Source organism: Eschrichtius robustus, chromosome 2 (genome assembly GCF_028021215.1).
Source record: "Eschrichtius robustus isolate mEscRob2 chromosome 2, mEscRob2.pri, whole genome shotgun sequence".
Classification (NCBI taxonomy): domain Eukaryota; kingdom Metazoa; phylum Chordata; class Mammalia; order Artiodactyla; family Eschrichtiidae; genus Eschrichtius; species Eschrichtius robustus.
In genome coordinates, this window is record NC_090825.1 from 110,719,443 (window position 1) to 110,742,447 (window position 23,005).

Consider the following 23,005-nt stretch of genomic DNA (forward strand, 5'->3'; position numbering starts at 1 on the left):
TTTAAGAGATAAGAGAAGACACAAGTGTTGCCAAAGGACAGAGAATGTGACACAAGAAAGGTGTGCGGAAAATAAAAACAGTGAAGCATAACAACAGTCAAGGAAGAAAGAATGATGTTTTCTGAAGAAAAAAATAAAAATTCTTTAAAACAGCAGAAAGAACTCAAATGAAGCCTCTGATGACATGGAAGATAATGACCTTGGAGAAACAAGTTCAGCAGAATGGTAGAAGTAAAAGAGATTTTAGCAGGCTAAAGGAAGGAAGGAGAAAATAAAGTGGAAGGCAGCCAATGCAAGTAGTCTTTCAAAAGTATCCATAGCGAAATACAAGTACAGACACAAAAATTCAAGAGTGTACACAAAAAATACAATTAATATGTGACTGATGGTTTTTGTCTATTGAGCCAAAAGCAGTCGTTGTCACTCACTTCACTGGACTTTCTCTTTTTCCAAAGGACAACGTTTTCTTTTCCCAACAGAAGAATGTACTCTTTGGTCATGTGTCAAGTTTAAACATATTCCATTAAACACTCAAAATGTGTAGTATTCAGAGAAGATCTTTCATCGTAGGATTTGACCAGTATATACAGATGAACTACAAAGCAAGCTATTTTCAACACAATGGTCTGACTGATAACTACTGAGATTTTTAGTACTTCAAATTATTAACCGATAAACCTAAGAAGGTACAGTTTATATTTGGTTTCTTCCTCTTTTCAAAGCAAGCTGTTAAGACTAGAGTTTGTTTTTACTTATAAAACAAAAAAACAAACAAAAAAACCCCAGCTTTTTGAGGGCAAATAGTAAACAAACCAAGTGATTTAGAACTTAAGTATGAACATAAGTAGAACAGAGTCAGTTATTTTTGATGGCCATAATCAGGTTACGCATGTAAGCAATCTGCTGCAGTTTCAGATACTTTGTGAAACACAAGGGGAAGGAGGGTAAGAGGGTAGCAAAGCATCATAATTCAAGAGACTAAAACTATTTTTTAAAAAACTTACTTTAAGAATTTCATCCACACAGCTCACATCACCAGAAGCAGATGCCTAAAGAAAGAGGAAAAGAAACACACATTAGATCTGGAGTCATTTCTTATTAGATTTTTATCATTTGTTGCACGGCTTTAACATTATTAGAAATGAGATTAAAATTAAAGGCATATTTAGTATCCCACTACTATAAGTCAGAACACTAATTGGAATCTTTGGACTAATTTCCTTAAATATAGATTTTCAAGCACTAAAAAAATTTTAATCACCAAGCTGTACATGACTGGAAGAACTTTATATTTAAAAAAATTTTTTTTAATTAATTAATTTATCTTTGGCTGTGTTGGGTCTTCGCTGCTGAGCGCAGGCTTTCTCTAGTTGTGGCGAGCGGGGGCTGCTCTTCATTGCGGTGTGCAGGCTTCTCATTGTCGTGGCTTCTCTTGTTGCAGAGCACGGGCTTGAGGCACGCAGGCTTCAGTAGTTGTGGCAGGTGGGCTCAGTAGCTGTGGCACACGTGCTCTAGAGCGCAGGCTCAATAGTTGTGGCACACGGGCTTAGTTGCTCCGTGGCATGTGGGATCTTCCCAAGACCAGGGCTCGACCCGTGTCCCCTGCATTGGCAGGCGGATTCTTAACCATTGCGCCACCAGGAAAGTCCCAAGATAAGATTTCTTAAAAAAAAATTTTAAGGACTTCCCTGGTGGCGCAGTGGTTAAGAGTCCGCCTGACAATGCAGGGGACATGGGTTCGAGCCCTGGTCCGGGAAGATCCCACATGCCGCAGAGCAACTAAGCCCGTGCGCCACAACTATTGAGCCTGCGCTCTAGAGCCCGTGTGCCACAACTACTGAGTCTACACGCCTAGAGCTCACGCTCCAAAACAAGAGAAGCCACCACAATGAGAAGCCCGTGCACCGCAACGAAGAGTAGTCCCGGCTTGCAGCAACAAAGACCCAACGCAGCCAAAAAAAGAAAAAGAAATCTTATCTTTCATACACTTGGATTAGAAATAATTTTTAAAATGTACTTTTTTCAGGTGAACAATTTGTCAAAAATTTAAAAGTTGGTTTATATACAAAATATACCATTGTACTGAGATCATCATTTTACATAAATAACAAACAGAATAAAACCAGTATTATTGAAAGATTAGTTGTCTAGAACATGCTGGACATTTTACATAGTATTTCTTAAATCTCGAAAGTTAATTTTATTCTGAAGTACAAACAGGAACTGGAGAGCTACAGTGAAGTCTAACTCTAAGGATCATGTTATATAGTTTGAAGAAAGAACAAAGTTACCACTTTACTGTTCCCTTGAGAGGAGTAATTAGACGACAAATGCTACAAACAATGAGTTTCCCAAGGCCACAAGAAAGATTTTAAAATGTCCTTAAGACAGCATTTTACCTGTTCCTGATCCCTTCCCCCACCGTTTTAAGCTATGATTTTCAGCTACTGATATTACTTAAAATATTTTTTATTGCAAAAACTAGATTAAAAGATAAAATTTCAGCTATTTCACAACAAATGCTCACTTCTTTGGTTATTCTGAATAGCATGTTTTGGTACATAGTTATAAATACTGTAAATTTCAAAACACCACTATGCCTGGAGCAGCTGCCTCAAACCTTTAAGTGTAACCAGAGATAAGGATCGTGGCATCCAAACCATAAAACATTACCATCTTCACGTACCCAAAAAAGTTCCAACATTCACCCCAACGAACCATGCCCACATCTCATTGATGAGTATCACAATGAGAACAGAAGTAATTTTTTTAAAACAAAAGAACACAAGATGTATTATTCCATAAAATCAAAACGAGGAAACCTAAGGTATTGATAGACCATGTTTTAATTCTATAACTGACTTGTCATTTTAATATTTGAGAACAATGAATGACATTTTCTCTACTGCTCAAGAGGGGTAGCTAAGAGCTCTATGGATACACCTGGGAGTCAATCACAAGTCTTTCCTTAAACTTTTACATTCCTTACTATTAAGACAAAGAGACAGTTCAACTTCAAACATAATTTCAGGGTGAACTGCTTCATATAGTTACAATGTTAAAAAGCTCTAAATGTGTGACTTACATCCAATGGTTGGGAAGGTATTTTCAGCTTGGTGAGATGAGCTTTGCTGCTGGGCTTTAGTTCAGTCATACTGTTGCCATGAGATTGGCTGCTGTAGTGTTCAGAGGACAGTTTTGGTTCCATGGATTCCTGTCCATCCATAGGCCGCACATAGGCAGTGGGTTTCTGTAACATTGAACTGGACTTTGACATCAATGAAGGTGGGAAAGACTGATTTGAGTGCTGCCCACTTGAAAACGGTACACGGGAAGGAGAATCCCAGTTTGCATCAGGGTCCCGAGGTGATTTGGAACGCTGATGTTCCTTGCTATGGTGATCATTCCCATGAGACCTGGAATGACTGGAGCTTAATGAAGAAACAGCCTGGGGTTTTCCAGGGCTGGAAGAGCGTGATTTGGAGTGTTCTGATCCATGCTGGCCTTTTTTCCGGCTACTGCTCCCACCACTGCTGTATGAGTCACGGTCATGCCTCTGGCCACTGCTATTAGCGCCACTACTGGCACCTGCACTGGCCCGCTGGCTACTGTGTCCACTCTGTAAGCCTGAGGACCGTTTCTGAGACTGAGAAGTGCTGGGTGCAGGTCCTACTGGAGTCCATTTGCTACTCTGATGAGAGCTCCCATGTCTCTGTTCAAAGAAATTTGGGTTAGATTTTTCATCTGCTGTCGGCGGTACTGTAGGCTTGGGAATTGCAACAAGCTTTGGTATAGATCTGTCTCCTATGAAATCCTTCATTTCATCGTAGTTTCCAAGCATACTCTGAATACGACTTGAGAGCTTATCTTCTTTGCTAGTCTACAAAAAAAATTGTAAAATAAAATTATAAAATTAGCAAAACTAGAAATAAAAGATGCTTCTAAACTAACTTTACAAACTTCAAATGAAACGGGACTTTTCAAAAGGAAGTCTCATCTCATAAGGTTAAAATCTCAAAACAAACTCCAAATATATATATTTTTTATAGTGAAAAAAATGAACTGAAAGTGAAAAACCTTCATGTTAAAACACAAATATCCTAGAGGACACTGAGGAATATACACAACAGACTACAGGAGATTTTTTAAAAATCCGAATTTCACCAATAAATATATTGGAACAGTAGTAAAATCTTTTGAAGAGCAGGAAAATTATGCCTTTATGTAATTAAGTTCCAAGTCACAGATTAGTCAATATGCATATTTTGGCAGTCTAGGAAAACATCATATTCCTTATAATTCAATGTTATAGTTAGAGGCAGAAATAAAAACTTAGTTAAACAAGTTATACGCAAATGACTCTTTAGAATTCCTTCTGTTACTGTGACTCAACAAGTTAATAAAAATCAACAACAAATTAAGCATGGAAAATCCAGTAATAAAGTTTTAAATCTTGGCTATTAATTCTGACCATCAAATGCTCCAACTTTTGAAGTCAATAATACATACTTTAAGTTTCAAGAATTATTCTTGAATAATCAGGTCCAAGATGTCTACAAGCTTTAGGACTCTTGTATTCATATACATGAAAGAAAAAAAGTTGACTGATTACATTAAAAGGGAAATCAAGACTTTGAAACAAACAGAAAAGCCTGAACCACCACTATTTATTTTGAGGTGGGCAGGAATCAGTAATGACTTTAGATTATTTGAAAATCAGTCTGAGAGGTAAATCTACAGCAATTTATTGACAACATCAAGATCAGAAATCAAATCCAATTCATTACAATGTAATTACAAAATAAATTGTAGTATGATTCAAAGATTCTGGACCAAACTCGTTATTTTTCAAAATGTCTTTAATCCCAAAGTTTTGTGTTACACTCATAAATGATGTCAGTGTAACTGCCCTTCATTGGACAATCCTTAAAAGCTCTGAATAAATGGTTTTTTATAGAGCTTCCAAACGGTTTCTACAAACACCAAATGTTATAAGGGTAAACCCAGGATATGTCGTTACATTCGTATTTCATCAGAAAAAAGTCTAACACACTCTCAATCTCATACTATAAAGCCAACAATGGTCACTAGTGCTGCAATACATAGTATTACAACTATTATACACAGTACAAGCCTTTAAATTATAATAATACTTCCAAAGAAATCCAAAGCCAAATCAAGTATTAGAGAGACATTTGTGGCCACTACAGTTACAATAGTCATCAGATTCAGTGGTTTATGTAATCCCAAATCAAGTACAATGATAGTTAAAAAAAAAAAAAAAAAAGCAATTAGTTTAATTTATTGAACAGTCCGATAACATGCTTTAATCTAAATTTGATATTGTTAATTAAGCATTAAACATATAGAAAATCAGAGAATTTAGTACATGATAACAGAAAAAGAATCAGATTGATGCTGAGGACACATTTATTCAAACTTACTAATAATCACTGAAACTTAGTAAACTAAGTAAGCAAATGGCAAGAAATAGGGAGAAACAAAAGAATCTATGAAATATTTGTCTTTGATGTTATACCCAAATAGCCAAGGAAACAGCAGACAATGCATAGTGATTCACAAACTTTTAATTTAATTCAAGGCTCAGAAAGGTGAAATGCCTGCTCAGGGTTAGCGGTAGAGCCAGGAATACAGATATGAATGTTTGAGCTACTCCAGACCATATTTCAAGAGTAGAGGGTAGCAATGGGGGTGGGGGGTGGGGGGTTGTGAGGATGACTTTAGGGCACTAGTAATGCTGTAGTTCTTGATTTGGGTACTAATTATGTGAGGTTGCTCATGTGGTGAAAATTCTTTCATTTGTAACACTTACTTTGTGTACTTTTCTATATGTATGTTATACTGCAATGAAAAGTTTACACCAAAAAAGTATATTCTATTATAAGAAAAGGAAAAACTGTTAAAAGATGTAACATAATAACTCTTTCTAATATAAAAACTCAAGTTTAAAAATTTTAAAAGCAAAAAATGTTATGTTACGGGGAAAAAACATTCAACGGACAACTTACAACTTTGTATGGCTCAGCAAAGAGAGGAGAGCTAGGTGGGAAGGCGTCGTCCCCCTGCTGAATTTCTTGATTCCGCCTTTCCCGTTCTTTCATACGCAGCACATTCCGGTCTTCACGGTTCATGTTGCTATGAAGAGAAACACAACCTTTACATCACAAAAAGAAAAGGAAAAATTAAATGTTCTGTACTCATTTTGTCAGTTTAACGCTTCAATCGGAGATTCCCTTTCAACTTTCAAGTAACAACAGGCATTAGTACTGAAGTTGGGTTTTGGCAACGGTTTTATCAACTAAACCGACAGTGTCTTCCACAACTATCCAGACAGGAAACACTAGCCCAGAATATTAGGATCCACCCCACTGAAATACTTAACCTTATGAATTTTTAAGTGTTCTGCTAGCTAAAAGTCAACTGAAACTTCTATATTCAGAGGGAAAGTAGTACTTAAACCCATAATTCTTAATATTTCCTATAAGCATTCTGTGGTTTCCTCTTCAGAAATCTAGCTATTCTTTGCCATTAGAGGCATACAACCCACTCCCACCTACCACCCTCTCCCCCCAGGGTCCAGTGCTTTTCTCTACTTTGCATCTACCTTATCTTGATTTCTTTTTGTCCCAAACACAGCTTCCTTGGTGTCCATCCTTATGGCAGTTTGACCTCAGCTTTGCTGTTGCTCTAGATTCCCTAAAAAACGACATTTCTGCTCTAAATACATTAATATTTCAATTAGCACCTCAATAAATGGCAAAACTGAGGCTTTCAGCAATAGAATCTAAAATTAACTTGGGTTAGTAACAGTAGTCGAAATTGTATGGAAAAAGAAAAAGTCTTTTGGGAGAAAGGGTAAATGAGGGTGTCATTTCTATAATCATGACAGTATGTTGTCATACTGTTGTCACTAAGAACAAACCAAGGAAAATAGTTTATTTATAGCAGCGGGAATTTTGGTTAAATAGATAATGAAAAATCTTGTCAACACACTCTTCCCAGGAGATAGATTTAATCATCTGTCCTGGTTATATTTTGTTTTGTTTTGAAAGTCCTGTTGGAGGCCAAAGGGAAAAACCAGGTTATACTGTAGAGTATTTCCAGCCTTATGATTCATAAATCAAATCAAATCAGAAAATTAAAGTCAATCAAGACTGGGGGAAACTATAATCATAAAATGAGAATGGACAGCAAAACCAATATATTCTTGAGGACTTTTATAAGTACAAATAAACATTCAAAGATAAAACATCCTGATTTGCACAGTTTAATATCATACAAATAAAGCAATTTAGTGTTTAAAAAAATGTTCTAAGTGTCCAAATGTGTATTCAAGTTCTTTCTTATATGCACAATTTTCTAATAAATTTATAAAAGAATATAAACTATTTTGAGGTTATGGAAATAGTGTGTGCTTGCTTTGGTCTCCCATCAGAACCACAAAAAGTATTTGATTCTTTCTTTAATAAATACCATAAAACATCTACACTTTGGTACTCAAAAATAAAAACAAAGAACATTTATTATCCTCCAGCACACCTGAACCAACTAATAACTGTATATCACCAACAATCAAGTTTCAAATAGACCTCTAGAGCTATGGTGCTGCAACATACAAACTTATCTGTATCTGTTAGGGTCTATGTTAATGACCAATTTCCTTATGTTTCCCTAAATTTAATTCTTGAAAGATCAGAAAACAACAGAAATGCCTTATTTAAACTACGATTTAATTTTATGTATTCAACAGCACTAAAATAATCATGCAAGAAACACGTGAACATTTACTTCAAAAACGGATGATTCCCACAATAAAATTCCTCCTATAATTCAGTGATAAAAAATCTTTTCTTAAACAATAAGTCATCACACTGAATATTTCCTCTTTTAAACAAGGCTGCCAAGAAGCTTATAATGAAATTAAATGATTGCTTATAAGAACTAATATTCCAGTTGTAGCTCTTATTCTCTAATTTTTTTCTGATTTGACTTATTTTCACATCTAATACGTCAGTTCTATTTTTTTCTCCTGTGTCTTTCAACATCAGTATCTCTGCCTAAAATAAAGTTTTCCCCAAAGCAGTAATTCCAGTAATTCCACTTGAGCTGCCCTAAAATTATTATGAAATTTAAGTATGACTCAATTTGAAGTATATCTCTGTTTGTAGAGGCAAAACTATATTCCTCAGGACAACTGCAACTGTACTGAAACAGGACTCAGTAAAAACTAACAAATTGCTGTATCACAACAAAATCTGACTACTAGATAAAATAATTTCTAAAAGAAAATTAGCAAGTAGAAAGGAGGCTCTCCATCTAAGATTTTTAATTACTTAAGGTAAATTGTTTAAGTACCCATCCGGTACTTATTTTAAGTTGATATATTAATAACAAATTTTTTCTTCCAGTTTTACTGAGATATAATTAATACACAGCACTGTACAAGTTTAAGGTGTACAGTATAATAATTTGATACGTCATGAAGTGATCATAACAGTAAGTCTAGTGAACATCCATCATCTCATATAGATACAGAATTAAAGAAATAGAAAAAAATTATTTTTCTTGTGATAACTAATGATTTACTCTCAACTTTCATATAAAACATACAGCACTGTTAATTTTATTAATAATGTTGTACAGTACCTCCCTAGTACTTATTTATAACTGGAAGTTTGTACCTTTTGACTGCCTTCATCCAATTCCCCGGACCCCGACCCCAACCCCCCCAATCTCTGGTAACCACAAATCAGATCTCTTTTTCTGAGTTTGTTTTTGAAGTATAATTGACCTACAACACTATGCTAGTTCCTGTTACACAACATAGTGATTTGATATTTCTATACATTTGAAACTGATCACCACAATGAATCTAAGATATGTCACCATACAAAGATATTACATAGTTATGATCATATTCTCCACACTGTATATTTCAAACCCTTGACTCATTTACTTTGCAGCTGGAGTTTGTACCTCTTAATCTCCCTCACCTGTTTCTTTCCTTCCCCCCCAATCCCTTCCCTCTGGCAACCACCTGTTTGTTCTCCGTATCTAAAACTCTGTTTCTGTTTTGTTGTTTGTTTAAGATTCCACATATAAGTGAAATCATACAGTATTTGTCTTTCTCTAATTTATTTCACTTAGCATAATACCTTCTAGGTCCATCCATATTGTTGCAAATGGCACAATTTCATTCTTTGTTATGGCTGAGTAATTTTCCACTATAAATATTTATAGATCACATCTTCTTTATCCATTCATCTACTGATGGGAACTTCAGTTGCTTCCATATCTTGGCTATTGTAAATAATGCTGCAATGAACATAAGGGTGCACATATCTCAAGTGTTTTTATTTTCTTCAGGTAAATACCCAGGAGTGGAATTGCTGGATCATATGGTAGTTCTATTTTTAATTTTTTGAGGAATCTCCATATTGTTTTCCTTAGTGGCTGCACCAATTTACAATGCCACCAACAGTGCACAAGGGTTCTCTTTCCTCTACATCCTCCCCAACACTTTTTATTTGTTGTCTTTTGATAATGGCTATTATGTGTGAGGTGACATCTCATTGTGGTTTTGATGTGCATTTCCCCGATGATTTAACGATGCTGAGCATCTCTCCTGTGCCTCTTGGCCATCTATATGTCTTCCTTGGAAAAATGTCTACAGATCCTCTGGCCATTTTTCAATTGGGCTGTTTGTGTTTTTATGTTGAGCTGTATGAGTTCTTTTACATTTTGGATATTTGGATATTTATTAATAATGTTGTACAGTACCTCCCTAGTACTTATTTATAATTGGAAGTTTGTACCTTTTGACTGCCTTCACTTATCTGACAGAGCATTTGGAAATATCTTCTCCCACTCAGTAGGCGGCCTTTTCATTTTGTTGATCATTTCCTTCACTGTGCAAAAGCTTTCTAGTTTGACACAGTCCCATTCATTTATTTTTGCTTTTGTTTCCCTTGCCTGAGGGAATATATCAAAAAATATTACTAAGACCAATGTCAAAGAGCATACTATGGGGCTTCCCTGGTGGCGCAGTGGTTGAGAATCTGCCTGCTAATGCAGGGGACACAGGTTCGAGCCCTGGTCTGGGAAGATCCCACGTGCTGCGGAGCAACTGGGCCCGTGAGCCACAACTACTGAGCCTGTGCGTCTGGAGCCTGTGCTCCGCAACAAGAGAGGCCGCGATAGTGAGAGGCCCGCGCACCGCGATGAAGAGTGGTCCCCGCTTGCCGCAACTAGAGGAAGTCCTCGCACAGAAACGAAGACCCAACACAGCCAAAATAAATAAATAAATAATAATTTAAAAAAAAAAAAAAAAGAGCATACTATGTTTTCTTCTAGGAGTTTTATGGTTTCAGGTCTTACATTTAAGTCTTTAATTCATTTTGAATTTATTTTTGTACATGGTGTTAGAGAGTAGTACAGTTTGACTCTTTTGCATATAGCTGTCCAGTTTTCTCAACACCATTTACTGAAGAGGCTGTATTTCCCTCATTGTATATTCTTGTCTCCTTTGTCATAGATTAATTGCTCATGTACGTATGAGTTCATTTCTGAGCTCTCTGTTCTGTTCCACTGATCTACGTGTCTGTTTTTGTGCCAGTACCATACTGTTTTGATAGCTGTAGATTTGCAGTATGGTTTGAAATCGGGGGACATGATACCTACAGCTTTGTTCTTCTTTCTCAAGACTGTTTTGGCCATTCAAGGTCTTTTCTATTTCCATACAAATTTTAAAATTATTTGTTCTAGTTCTGTGAAAAGTGCCACTTGTATTTTGATAGAGATTGCATTGAATCTGTACATTGCCTTGGGTGGTATGGTCATTTTAATAACATTAATTCTTTTAATTCATGAACACGTTATCTCTTTCCATCTATTTGTATCATCTTCAATTTCTTTCATCAGTGTCTTATAGTTTTCCAAATACAGATCCTTTACCTCCTTAGTTTACACCTAGGTATTTTATTCTTTTCGATGCAATTGTAAATAGGATTATTTTCATAGTTCATTGTTAGTGTATAGAAATGCAACAGATTTCTGTATAATAATTTTTTATCCTGCACCTTTACCGAATTCACTGATGAGCTCTAGTAGTTTTTTGGTGATGTCTTTAGAATTTTCTATTTATAGTATCATGTCACCTGCAAACAGTGACAGTTTTTACTTCTTCTTTTCCAATTTGGATTCATTTCTTTTTCTTACCTGTTTGCTGTGGCTAGAACTTCCAATACTATGATGAATAAAAATGGCAAAAGTAGACATCCTTATCTTGTTCCTGATCTTAGAGGAAATGCTTTCAGCTTTTCACCATTATGTTGTTAGCTGCAGGCTTATCATATACGGCCTTTATTATGTTGAGGTATGTTCCCTCTAAACCCACTTTGTGGAGAGCTTTTTATCATAAATGGACATTGAATTCTGTCTGAGGCTTTTTCTACATCTATTGAAATGATCATATAATTTTTATTCTTCAATTTGTTAATGTGTATAACATTGATTGATTTGCAGATGTGGAACCACCCCCTTGAACCTCTGATATAAATCCCACTTGATCATGGTGTATTATTCTTTTAATGTATTATTGAATTCAGTTTGCTAACATTTTGTTGAAGATTTTTGTATCTACATTCATCAGTGATACTGGTCTGTAATTTTCTTTTTTTGTGTTGTCTGTGTCTGTATCAAGGTAATGCTGGCCTCAAAGAATGAGTTTAGAAATACTCCTTCCTTTGCAATCTTTTGGAAAGGTTTGAGAATGATAGGTGTTAACTCTTCTCTAAATGTTTGGTAGGATTCTCCTGTGAAGCCATTTGGTCCTACACTTTTGTTCGTTGGGACTTTTTAAATTATTGATACAACTTCATTACTGGTAATTGGTCTGCTCATATTTTCTATTTCTTCCCAATTCAGTAAAATTCAAAACAGTTTTAAATGAAATCCTAGGGACAAAAAGAAATGCAAAGAAATATCTGCAACTTTAGTTAGGCTGGTTGCTGGTAAAGATAATGGTGTAGCAATTTTATTGCTACAAGACTGAACAAATAAGTAAATGTAAACATCCTGAAACTTTTAGGGAACCAAGGACCTTACTATGAGAAAACAGATACAAATATAGAGTGGAATAAGGAGAAAAAGAAACTTTGGGGATTAGGAAGTAGTACTATGAACTCATACTTATATTAAAAATAAAATAAATTATATCTAAGTATACATACACACATATACATATATACACACACACACACATATGGTGTCTCTAGTTCCATCCACTGTAAGAGTCTAGAAGCAGTGACAATCTGGTAGAAAGAAGCACCCTCAGCAACCAAATTTTGTTTTCTAATATCATTCCCTGCTAAAATGGAACAGGACTTCTTGGGGAAATAGCTAATTCCACAGCTATAGCAAGGAAGGTAAAAAGTTAGCCTAAAATATCTTGTTGTAACAGTAAGAAAATGCTCAAAAACAGATGGAGATATATCAAAAGGACACGAGAACCAGCTTGAAGGGGCTCTCACTGGTCAAATTTTAAAACATGAGCTTCACAATGAACAAGCAATGGAATATAACAAATTGAATAAAAAAAGAATCCCTGAGAACTATACCCAATATCTTGTAAAAACCTATAATGGAATATAATCCTCAAAAAAGCCAGAATCACTATGCTGTACACCTGAAACTAACACAATATTGTAAATCAACTATACTTAAAAACAAAAGAAAAATCCCTGAATCCGCAGCAATAATAGCAAAGAATAAAATTAAAAGACAAATAAATCAGGGAGCAAATGTACTTCTTCATAGAAGAATGCCAACTAATAAATGTAGAAGAAATGAAAGAATTAAAAAATCGCTTTTCTGCAGCCACTAAAGTAATAATTGAGGCAAAAAACATCAATGGATGCTAAAACCATTGGGTAAAAATTTGGGAGGCAATGGAATATTCAGTATCACCCCCACAGAATATCAAGTATAAAGAAAAAAATCTTTGAAGTAGAGAAGTAAACACTACCCATAATCAAGTGATCAGACTTAACATATCAATAATGGGGCAAACTGACATCATGTGCCTTCCAATGTGATGCCCGAAAGACATATCACCACCTCAGTATTCCACCTGCTAAAAATATTTAACCTGAATCTAATCACAAGTAAGCATACAAACCTAAACTGAGATACATTCTTCAAAACTGGCCTGGACTCTTCAAACAATGTCAGAGAACAAAAGGAGAGACGAACAGACAGGGGCAGGCACTGGAGATTATGTCTATATTCTACATTCAAGATGACACAACAGGACTTCCCTGGTGGCACAGTGCTTAAGAATCCGCCTGCCAATGCAGGGACACGGGTTCAATTCCTGGTCCAGGAAGATCCCACATGCCGTGGAGCAACTAAGCCCATGAGCCACAACTACTGAGCCCACGTGCCACAACTACTGAAGCCTGTGCACCTAGAGCCCGTGCTCTGCAACAAGAGAAGCCACCACAATGAGAAGCCTACACACTGCAACAAAGAGTAGCCCCCGCTCACCACAACTAGAGAAAGCCCGCACGCAGCAACGAAGACCCAACGCAGCCATAAATAAATAAGAAAGAAAGAAAGAGGACACAACTAAATGCAATGCATGATCCTTCATACCCCAGACCCTGGATCTGAGGAGGAAAAAACGGTTGTGAAGGTCATTAATGGGAAACTTGGGAAAATTTCCACATGAATGGTATTTCAGATAATCATAGCAATGTGATAACTGTATTTGTTTATGCAGGAGAAAATCTTTGATTCTTACTTAGGACATACACAACACACAGGCGAAATGTCATCATATTTGCCAACTCTCAAATGGTTCAATGACCACTGGAATATATATTTATTATGTATAGATAGCACGTATATAGATAGTATGTGTGCGGAGGGTGGGAGAGACAGAGAGAGAGAGAGGGATGGATAAAGGAAGGAGGGAAAGACAGAGGGTGAGGGAGGGAAAAAGTCAGGAAGAGGAGAAGGAAGAGTAGCAGCAGCAGCAATTAAATGTTCGCAGTAAAAATATTAACAATCTAGGTGAAGGATATACAGATGTATATTATACTTTTCTTATAGGTGTGAGATTTTTCAAAATAAAAGATGGAAGGATTGGGACTTCCCTGGTGGCACAGTGGTTAAGAATCCGCCTGCCAATGCAGGGGACACGGGTTTGAGCCCTGGTCTGGGAAGATCCCATATGCCATGGTGCAACTAAGTCTGTGTGCCACAACTACTGAGCCTGTGCTCTACAGCCCGCAAGCCACAACTACTGAGCCTGCGTGCCACAACTACTGAAGCCCACGTGTCTAGAGCCCGTGCTCCCCAACAAGAGAAGCCACCGCAATGAGAAGCCTGCGCACTGCAACGAAGAGCAGCCCCCGCTCGCCACAACTAGAGAAAGCCTGTGTGCAGCAATGAAGACCCAATGCAGCCAAAAATAAATAAATAAATTAATTAAAAAAAAAATTGACCAAACTGTTGTATACCAAATATACAGAACATTGCACTCAACAACTACACACAGAACATTTACCAAAATTGACCTATGCTGAGCTATAAAGAATTTCAACAAATTTCAAATGAATTAAATCCTACAGAATACGGTTTATGACCATAACAGTATTAAACTATTAATTAAAAGCTTAAAAAAAAAAGAGATAAAAATAGAAAATTTAAAAAAAAAAAGATGGAAGGATAAGAGTGATAAAATTTACACATTAGAGCACTATGGGCACTTTCCAACATTTTTCAGCCTTGGGATTTACCATCAAACTGTCTCTCCTCTAGGGCTTAAAGTATTTCTCTCATGACTAAGGTGCACCCCTGTCTCCAAATTCACTCCGATATCCAATTTTCCTCAACTCCTCCTCTGTGTCACAATTTATTACATGTCAGAAAGAAATTACATTTATTACACTGCTAGGAGGGGACAACATCCACATGCCAAGCTCAGCTCCCTAAAGTAAATGGGCATCCAAACTTTATCTAAAGCAAGATTTAATGATTATTATTAAGTGTACTATTAACTTAATATGCAACAAGCATCTATTAAGTATTTAGCATTGGGGAGAGAACAAGAAGAATTGGCCACACTAGATTAAAACTTACTATAAGCCATCACCATTATCAAAATAGCACGGTAGTGCACAGAAATGAACAAACTGATCAGTAAAACAGAGGGACGAAATAAACCCAAAGATATATGGGATTTTAATAGTTAACAAACCCAATTCAGTAATAAAATGTTTTGGGACTTCCCTGGTGGTCCAGTGGGTAAGACTCCTCGCTCCCAATGCAGGGGGTCAGGGTTCAATCCCTGGTCAGAGAACTAGATCCCACATAAATGCCGCAACTAAGAGCCAGCATGCTGCAACTAAAAGATCCTGCATGCCACAACTAAGACCCGGCCCAGCCTAAATAAATAAATAAATAAATAATTTTAAATAAATAAATAAATAAAAATTTTAAATAAATGTTTTATTTAATAACAACAGTTAAAAACCACGTACTTTTCTAAGATGACAGTTATAAAATGGTGAAGACATTTCAAACTCAGCCAGAAAAAAGACAAATCCTTCAGCCCAGTAACCTCACTCGTGGGACTACATTCCACAGAATTAAAAGCACAGCCATAAGCTATGAAGATGTTTACTGCAGCACTGTTTTTATTGGTAAAACAATTTAAAATAACTGAATGCCCAAGAACAAAGAAATGCTTAAATAAACCATTGTTTATTAAAACAAATGAGGTAGATCACTGCCAGTTACCTTGGAGGAATTTCCATAAATGCTGTTTTGTGAGGAAAAGTAGATGCAACACAATGTATGCCATATGACTGATGACCTCATTATTTCTTTAGGGTAAACTCAGAAGTAGAATTGTTAGGTGTTGAGTATACAGAAAGAATGAGATACAACTAACTCAACTAATAGCAAAATATGCCAACTACTATTCTCATAAGCTAAACACAAGAAAACTGAAATCTGAATATCCAGTTTTCACACATAATATGAAGGATGTCTCTCTATTTAGGTAAATCTTCTTTCTTGTCCCTAGTAAATATTTTGGCTGTTCCTGTAAATGTTAATAAGGAACAGTCTTCCTCTCCTTTTGTATTTTCCAACAGAGATAAACCTTTCTAAAAAAATTTTTTATTGAAATATAGTTATTTACAACATTGTGTTAGTTTCAGGTATACAGCAAAGGGATTCAGTTATACACATATATATGTATATATTCAGATTCCTTTCCATTATGGGTTACTACAAGATACTGAGTATACTTCCCTGTGCTATACAGTGGGTCCTTGCTGGTTACCTATTTTATATTATAGTAGTGTGTATATTTTAAACCCAAACTCCTAATTTATCCCTCCCCCCTTTCCCCTCTGGTAACCACAAGTTTGTTTCTATGTCTGTGAGTCTATTTCTGTTTTGTAAATAAATTCATTTGCATCATTTTTTTTTTTAATTTATTTATTTTTGGCTGTGTTGGGTCTTCGTTTCTGTGTGAGGGCTTTCTCTAGTTGCGGCGAGCGGGGGCCACTCTTCATTGCGGTGCGCGGGCCTCTCACTATCGCAGCCTCTCTTGTTGCAGAGCACAGGCTCCAGACGCGCAGGCTCAGTAGTTGTGGCTCACGGGCCTAGTTGCTCCGCGGCATGTGGGATCTTCCCAGACCAGGGCTCGAACCCGTGTCCCCTGCTTTGGCAGGCAGATTCTCAACCACTGCGCCACCAGGGAAGCCCTGCATCATTTTTTTAGATTCCACATATAAGCAATATCATATGGTATTTGTCTTTCTCTGATGACTTACTTTACTTAGTATGATAATCTCTAGGTCCATCCATGTTGCTGCAAATGGCATTATTTCATTCTTTCTGATGGCTGAGTAATAATTTCATTGTGTATATATACCACATCATCTTTATCCATTCATCTGTTGATGGACACTTAGGTTGCTTTCATGTCCTGGCTATTGTAAATAGCGCTGCTATGAACACTGGGGTGTATGTATCTTTTTGAATTATAATTTTCTCCAGATATATGCCTAGGAGTGGGATCGCTGGATCATATAGTAACTCTATTTTTAGTTTTTTTAAGGAAACTCCATACTGTTCTTCATAGTGGCTACACCAATTTACGTTCCCACCAACAGTGTAGAGGGTTCCTTTTTTAAAAGAGATAAACCTTGATGGGTCTGTTTTTCCAATTACACAAGTAATACTCGCTCTTTGCTCAAAAACTCTAATATGATTAACATAAAGTAGAAAGTAGAAGTCACCAATAGTTTCAGGGAAGTGAAACTTCCCTTTAATATTGCAAAGAGTCACACATTAGTCGTGTAGAAAACTGTTACACATACAGTTCTTATTTAATAAGTAATGAACATAGTTCCATACCAATACATACGAATTTTCATTCTTTGATTGACTGCATAGTATTCATTTAACCAGAAAGCCCCTGATAGTTAGGTTGTATCCGGAATTTAGTATGATAAACATTATAATGATTGTGTGTGTGTATGCACGTGCGCGCCCGCACACTATTTCAGTTTCAGATAAATTTCTCCACGTGAAATTGCTGAGTCAAAGGATATATGCTATACCATTTTAGCGTATATCACTAAACTGCTTTTCGAAAAGATTGTGCTAATTGACAGCGCCCCAATGGAGTATGAAACTGCCCTTTAACCATGCCATTTTCAATCCCAGGCATTATGAGTCTTTTTTAATCGTGCCACCAATCTAAGAAGTAAAAAAAAAATTATTCCAACGTTATTTGTTTATTTCATTCATTCAACAAATACATGAGCCTGTCTACTATTTCTAGGTACCGTCCTAGGAACCAGAGATAAAACGGAGAATGACTCACGGTCTTTGACCTTATAAAGCTCATAGTCAACTGCTTTCTAGTCAATTTCTCCGATAGTTAAACCACATATCTTTTTCATGTCCTACTTAGCCATTCATATTTCTTCTCTTCTGAACTGTCTATTTACATCTTTTGCCCATTTTTCTATTAAAGTGATAGTCTTTCGATTATGTAATAACTATGCTTTCCCAACCTGCCCTATATCTTAGCTGAGGAATATAAGGTTAGGATTAAATCTTACGCTAAACTGCATCCTAATTCTACTGACCACCTCCTTCAAGTCGTCTGCCTCCTCTTTCAGGACCACTCCCAAACTACGGGAAGGCCATGCCTAAACTCTCCTCAATCTAAGATGCAAACTTCACACGTGGTTTTCAATACTCTCAAAGTTTGTCAATACTCTCTCCAAGTCTCTTGATTCGTTTCTGGCTGTTTTTTTTTTTTTGTTTTTTTTTAAATTTGTTTGGCTACACCTGGGTCTTAGTTGCGGCATGCGGGATGTTCAGTTGCGGTATGTGGGATCTAGCTCCCTGACCAGGGATCAAACTCAGGCCCCCTGCATTGAGACCATGGAGTCTTAGCCACTGGACCACGAGGGAAGTCCCTTTGGCTGCCTTTTTGAATTTCACCTTGATCTGCATCTGTTTAGCCTCTCTGGAGTTTTCCATTCTTTATTTCTGTGGTGTAACTAAAATCAATCTAAATAAATAACTTTAAATGTCTATACTACAGATAATGTGCTATCTGTATCTTTACTTCTCAGTTACCTAGTATCTGAAGAGACTAAAAGTGAATTATACTATGGACTACATGGGATTGAGGTACTAAAGGAAGGAAAGGGCTGGCTTTGATAGGCAGCCTCTGCTACCCATTGCAGTTATTCTAAGTCTTATCCACCCGCTACTAGCAACTCTGTCAAAGTGAAACTGCATTTATAGCGGAACTGGACAAATTTGAAAGAGGTTATTTCTCAGTCATTTATTTTTCTCTGAAGATCCTTAGGACCTCCTGGGGAGAAAACAGAAGGAAATGAGAGAGAGGTTAAGAATACCAATCTCAGGGAATTCCCTGGCAGTCCAGTGGTTAGCACTCGGCACTTTCACTGCCGGGGTCCAGGCTCAATCCCTGATCCGGGAAGACCCCACAAGCCATGTGGCGAAGCCAAAAAAGAAAAGAAAAAAAGAGAATAGCAATCTCAGAAGAGCATCAAAAATACCTCAGAGCATATGGTACATGTGCAGTAACTATCTACTGGAAGAATATTTGGGGGAAAAAGGGATGTCCTCCCTTATTTCTCCATAATCAATATCAAAAAGGCTAAGGTATTAATTTGCAAGATGACCCTCTATTTCCTAATACACAGTTCTTCAAATCGTAGTGATTCAGGTGGTTTAGTTATAAGCAAAGACGATTGGATAATCTTGATGTAGAGTGGTATTCTTGCTAATAAAAACTCTCAAACATAAAACATCTAGTAATCAAAAACCAATACAGACAATTACCTCTTTATTAACTTCTTAAATACCTTAACAAAGTAACGTAACTTCCAGACTTCAATTGAGCTGTAAACAGCTGAGGCACCATGATTTTATAAATGGGACAATTAGGGATACCTGATGTTTAGTTGTGATTATATAACATACTAGACATACGATTTAGGCAAATAATCTCCCTAAACCTCAGTTTTCTCTTTTATAAAATGTCCATACTAATCTGATGGTAAGGATTAGATGAGAGAACTATTTGAATGTACTTGAGTATTCAACACTATACAAGAAAAAAGGGGGGACCTTCCCTGGTGGCACAGTGGTTAAGAATCTGCCTGCCAATGCAGGGGACACGGGTTCGATCCCTGGTCCAGGAAGATCCCACATGCCACAGAACAAATAAATGAAATGAAATGAAATAAAATAAAATGAATAAAGGGGCGGTCCAGTGGTTAGGAATGGGCGCTCTCACTGCCGGGGCCCCAGGTTCGATCCTTGGTCAGGGAACAAAGATCCCACAAGCCACGTGGTGCACCCACCCCTGCCGCCATAAAAAGAGTAAAGGGTAAAACAAAGAATGAAGAGTGACTGTAAATGGACACAACAGATCTTTTTAGGGTGATGAAAATGTTCTGCAATTACATTGTGGTGATAGTTGCACACTCATAAACTGATTAAAAATCAATGAATTGTACACTTAAAAACAAGTGAATTTTATGGAATGCAAATTATTCCTCAATAAAGCTGTTTTTGAAAAGAGAATAAAGAAACCTTATCTTTGTCAACTTTTCCTTTATCTTCATGACCTTATTAATGGGCTTCAGACTAGTGCATTCCTTTAAATAATTCAGGCTCCCAACCTTCTGCTTAAACTGCCTGTATCCCTATCAGAAACGACTGAGGTCTCATATCATTAAAACAATCTGGTGTTATTCAAGAGATAAAGGATATGAGTAGAACAAATATTACAGTCTCTCAGGTTTTGATACACTAAATTGAACAACACTGTAATAATTCAACTAGATCTAACAGATACAGAACAGTCAACAAAAGCAGAATACACATTCTTCTCAAGTGCACACGGAACATTCTCCAGGATAGACTGTATGTAAGGCCGTAAAACAAGTCTAAATAAACCTAAAAGGACTGAAATCACACCAAGTATGTTTTTGGATCATAATGGGATGAAATTAGAAATCATAACAGAAGGAAAATTGAGAAATTCACAAATATACAGAAGTTAAACAATACACTCCTAAATAACCAGTTGGTCAAAGAAGGAATCACAAGAGGAAGGAAACCCTCTAAGATAATAAAAACAAAACCCCATACCAAAACTTATGAGATGCAGCTAAAGCTGTGCTTAAAGGGAAATGTATAACTACAAACACTGTTATTAAGCAAGGAGAAAGATCTCAAATCAGTCTTAAGAAACTAAAAAAATTAAAAGTCAACTAAACCAAATGCGAGCAGAAGGGAGGAAATAAATGAAGATTAGAGTAGAAATAAAATAGAAAAATAATACAGAAAACCAGCAAAGCCAAAAATTGGTTCTTTGAAAAGATTAAGAAAATTGAAAAACCTTTAGTTACAATGACCAAAAAAAAAAAAAAAAGAGAGAGAACTCAAATTACTAAAAGCAAGAATGAAGAGGGAACAATATTACCAACCTTACAGAAATAAAAAGGATTATAAGGGAATATGATGAAAAACTGTATGCAAAGTAGATAACCTAGATGGAATGGACAAAATTCCTTAAAAAACACCAAATTACATAATTCAAGAAGTAACAGGGGGACTTCCCTGGTGGTGCAGTGGTTAAGAATCCGCCAGCAGGGGACACGGGTTCAAACCCCGGTCCGGGAAGATCCCACACGCCGCGGAGCAACTAAGCCCATGTGCCACAACTACTGAAGCCTGCGTGCCTAGAGCCTATGCTTCGCAACAAGAGAAGCCACCACAATGACGTGCACTGCAACAAAGAACAGCCCCTGCTCACCGCAACTAGAGAGAGCCCACGCGCAGCAACGAAGACCCAATCCAGCCATAAATGAGTAAATAAATAATAGATTTATTTAGGGAAAAAAAAAAGAAGTAACAGGAAGCCTGAATAGACCCATAACAAGTGAAGAGACTGAATTAGTAGTCCAAAAACTGCCTATAAATAAAAGCTCAGAACTGCATGGCTTCATTGCTGAATTCTAACAAACGTTTAAAGAAGAATTAACACTAATCCTTCACAAACTCTTCCCAAACAATGGAAAGGAGGAAACTCCTTCCAATTCATTTTGTAAGGGCAATAGTACCCTGATATGAAAACCAGACAGACATTACAAGAAAAAAACCTACAGATCAATAAAAAGCTTATTATATATACATAAAAATCCTCAACAAAATATTAACAAACCAAATCCAGCAATATTACAAAGGATTATACACCATGACTAAGTGAGGAATGCAAGATTGGCTTAACATCCAAAAATCAATTAAAGTAATACACCATAACAATAGAATATAGGACAAAAACCAAATGACCATCTCAACGGATGGAGAAAATGCATCTGACAAGTTGCGACATCCCTTCTTGACAAAAACACTCAACAAACTATGAATAAAAGAGAAGGGAATTTCCTCAAGCTAATAAAGTGAATCTACAAGGAAAACACAGCTATCATATTTAATGGTGAGAGACTGAATACTTTTCCCCTAAGATCAAGAACAAGACAAGGATGTCCTTTCACCACTTCTATTCAATACTGTATGGAGGTTCTAGTCAGTCAATTAGGCAAGAAATAGAAATAAAAGGCATCTGAGCTGGAAAGGAAAAGTAAAATGATGATGTTGTACATAGAAAACCATGAAGAATCCACTGAAAATCTGTTAGAGCTAATAAACGAGTTCAACAAGGTTGCAGGATACAAGATCGATACACACACAAAAAAGGATTGTATTTCTGTACAGTAGCAATAAACAAACCAAAAATGAAATTAAGAAAACAATTCCATTTACAATATCTTCAAAAGGAATAAAATACTTAGAAAAAAATTTAACAGAAGAACAGCAAAACTTACACTCTGAAAACTACATAACATTACTGAAAGAAATTAAAGACCTAAATAAATGGAAACAATCCTATTCATGGAATGGAAAATTTATTAAGATGAAAATACTCCCTTAATTTATCTACAGTTTCTACAGAATCCCTAACAATATCCCAGCTGACTTCTTCACAGAAATTGACAAGTTGATACTAAAATTCACATGGAAATTCAAAGGATCCAGAACAGTCAAAACAACCTTGCAAAAGAACAAAGCTGGAAGACACACACTTCCCAATTTCAAAATTTACTACAAACCTATAGATCAAGAAAAGAGAACTAGGAGTCCGGAAATATACCTCACTGTTTTTTTTTTTTCTGGCCACATCACGCCTCATGCGGCATTGTAGTTCCCTGACCAGGGGTCAAACCCACACCCCCTGCAGTGGAAGCAGAGTCTTAACCACTAGACCACCAGGGAAGTCCCTATACCTCACATTTGTAACAGATTTTCCACAAGAATACCAAGACAAACAACTCAGTCAAAAAAT

General features: G+C 36.5%; 1 protein-coding gene across 5 annotated transcripts in view; it reads right to left on the reverse strand.

Annotated features, from left to right (window-relative positions):
* The window catches only part of AFF4 (ALF transcription elongation factor 4), a 95,921-nt gene that overhangs the window by 57,544 nt on the left and 15,372 nt on the right, over window positions 1-23,005 (reverse strand). For 2 of the 5 annotated variants that reach the window (XM_068535864.1, XM_068535867.1), the window contains exons 2-5: window positions 6,626-6,717; window positions 6,030-6,156; window positions 3,086-3,880; window positions 1,005-1,049 (exon numbers count right to left, since the gene is read on the reverse strand). In XM_068535864.1, coding sequence (XP_068391965.1) covers window positions 1,005-1,049; window positions 3,086-3,880; window positions 6,030-6,152 — 963 coding nt within the window. In that variant the 5' untranslated portion in view covers window positions 6,153-6,156; window positions 6,626-6,717. Of the gene's footprint in view, window positions 1-1,004; window positions 1,050-3,085; window positions 3,881-6,029; window positions 6,176-6,625; window positions 6,718-23,005 lie in introns of all 5 variants that reach the window. The other 3 variants (XM_068535868.1, XM_068535869.1, XM_068535866.1) reach the window with 3 other exon arrangements.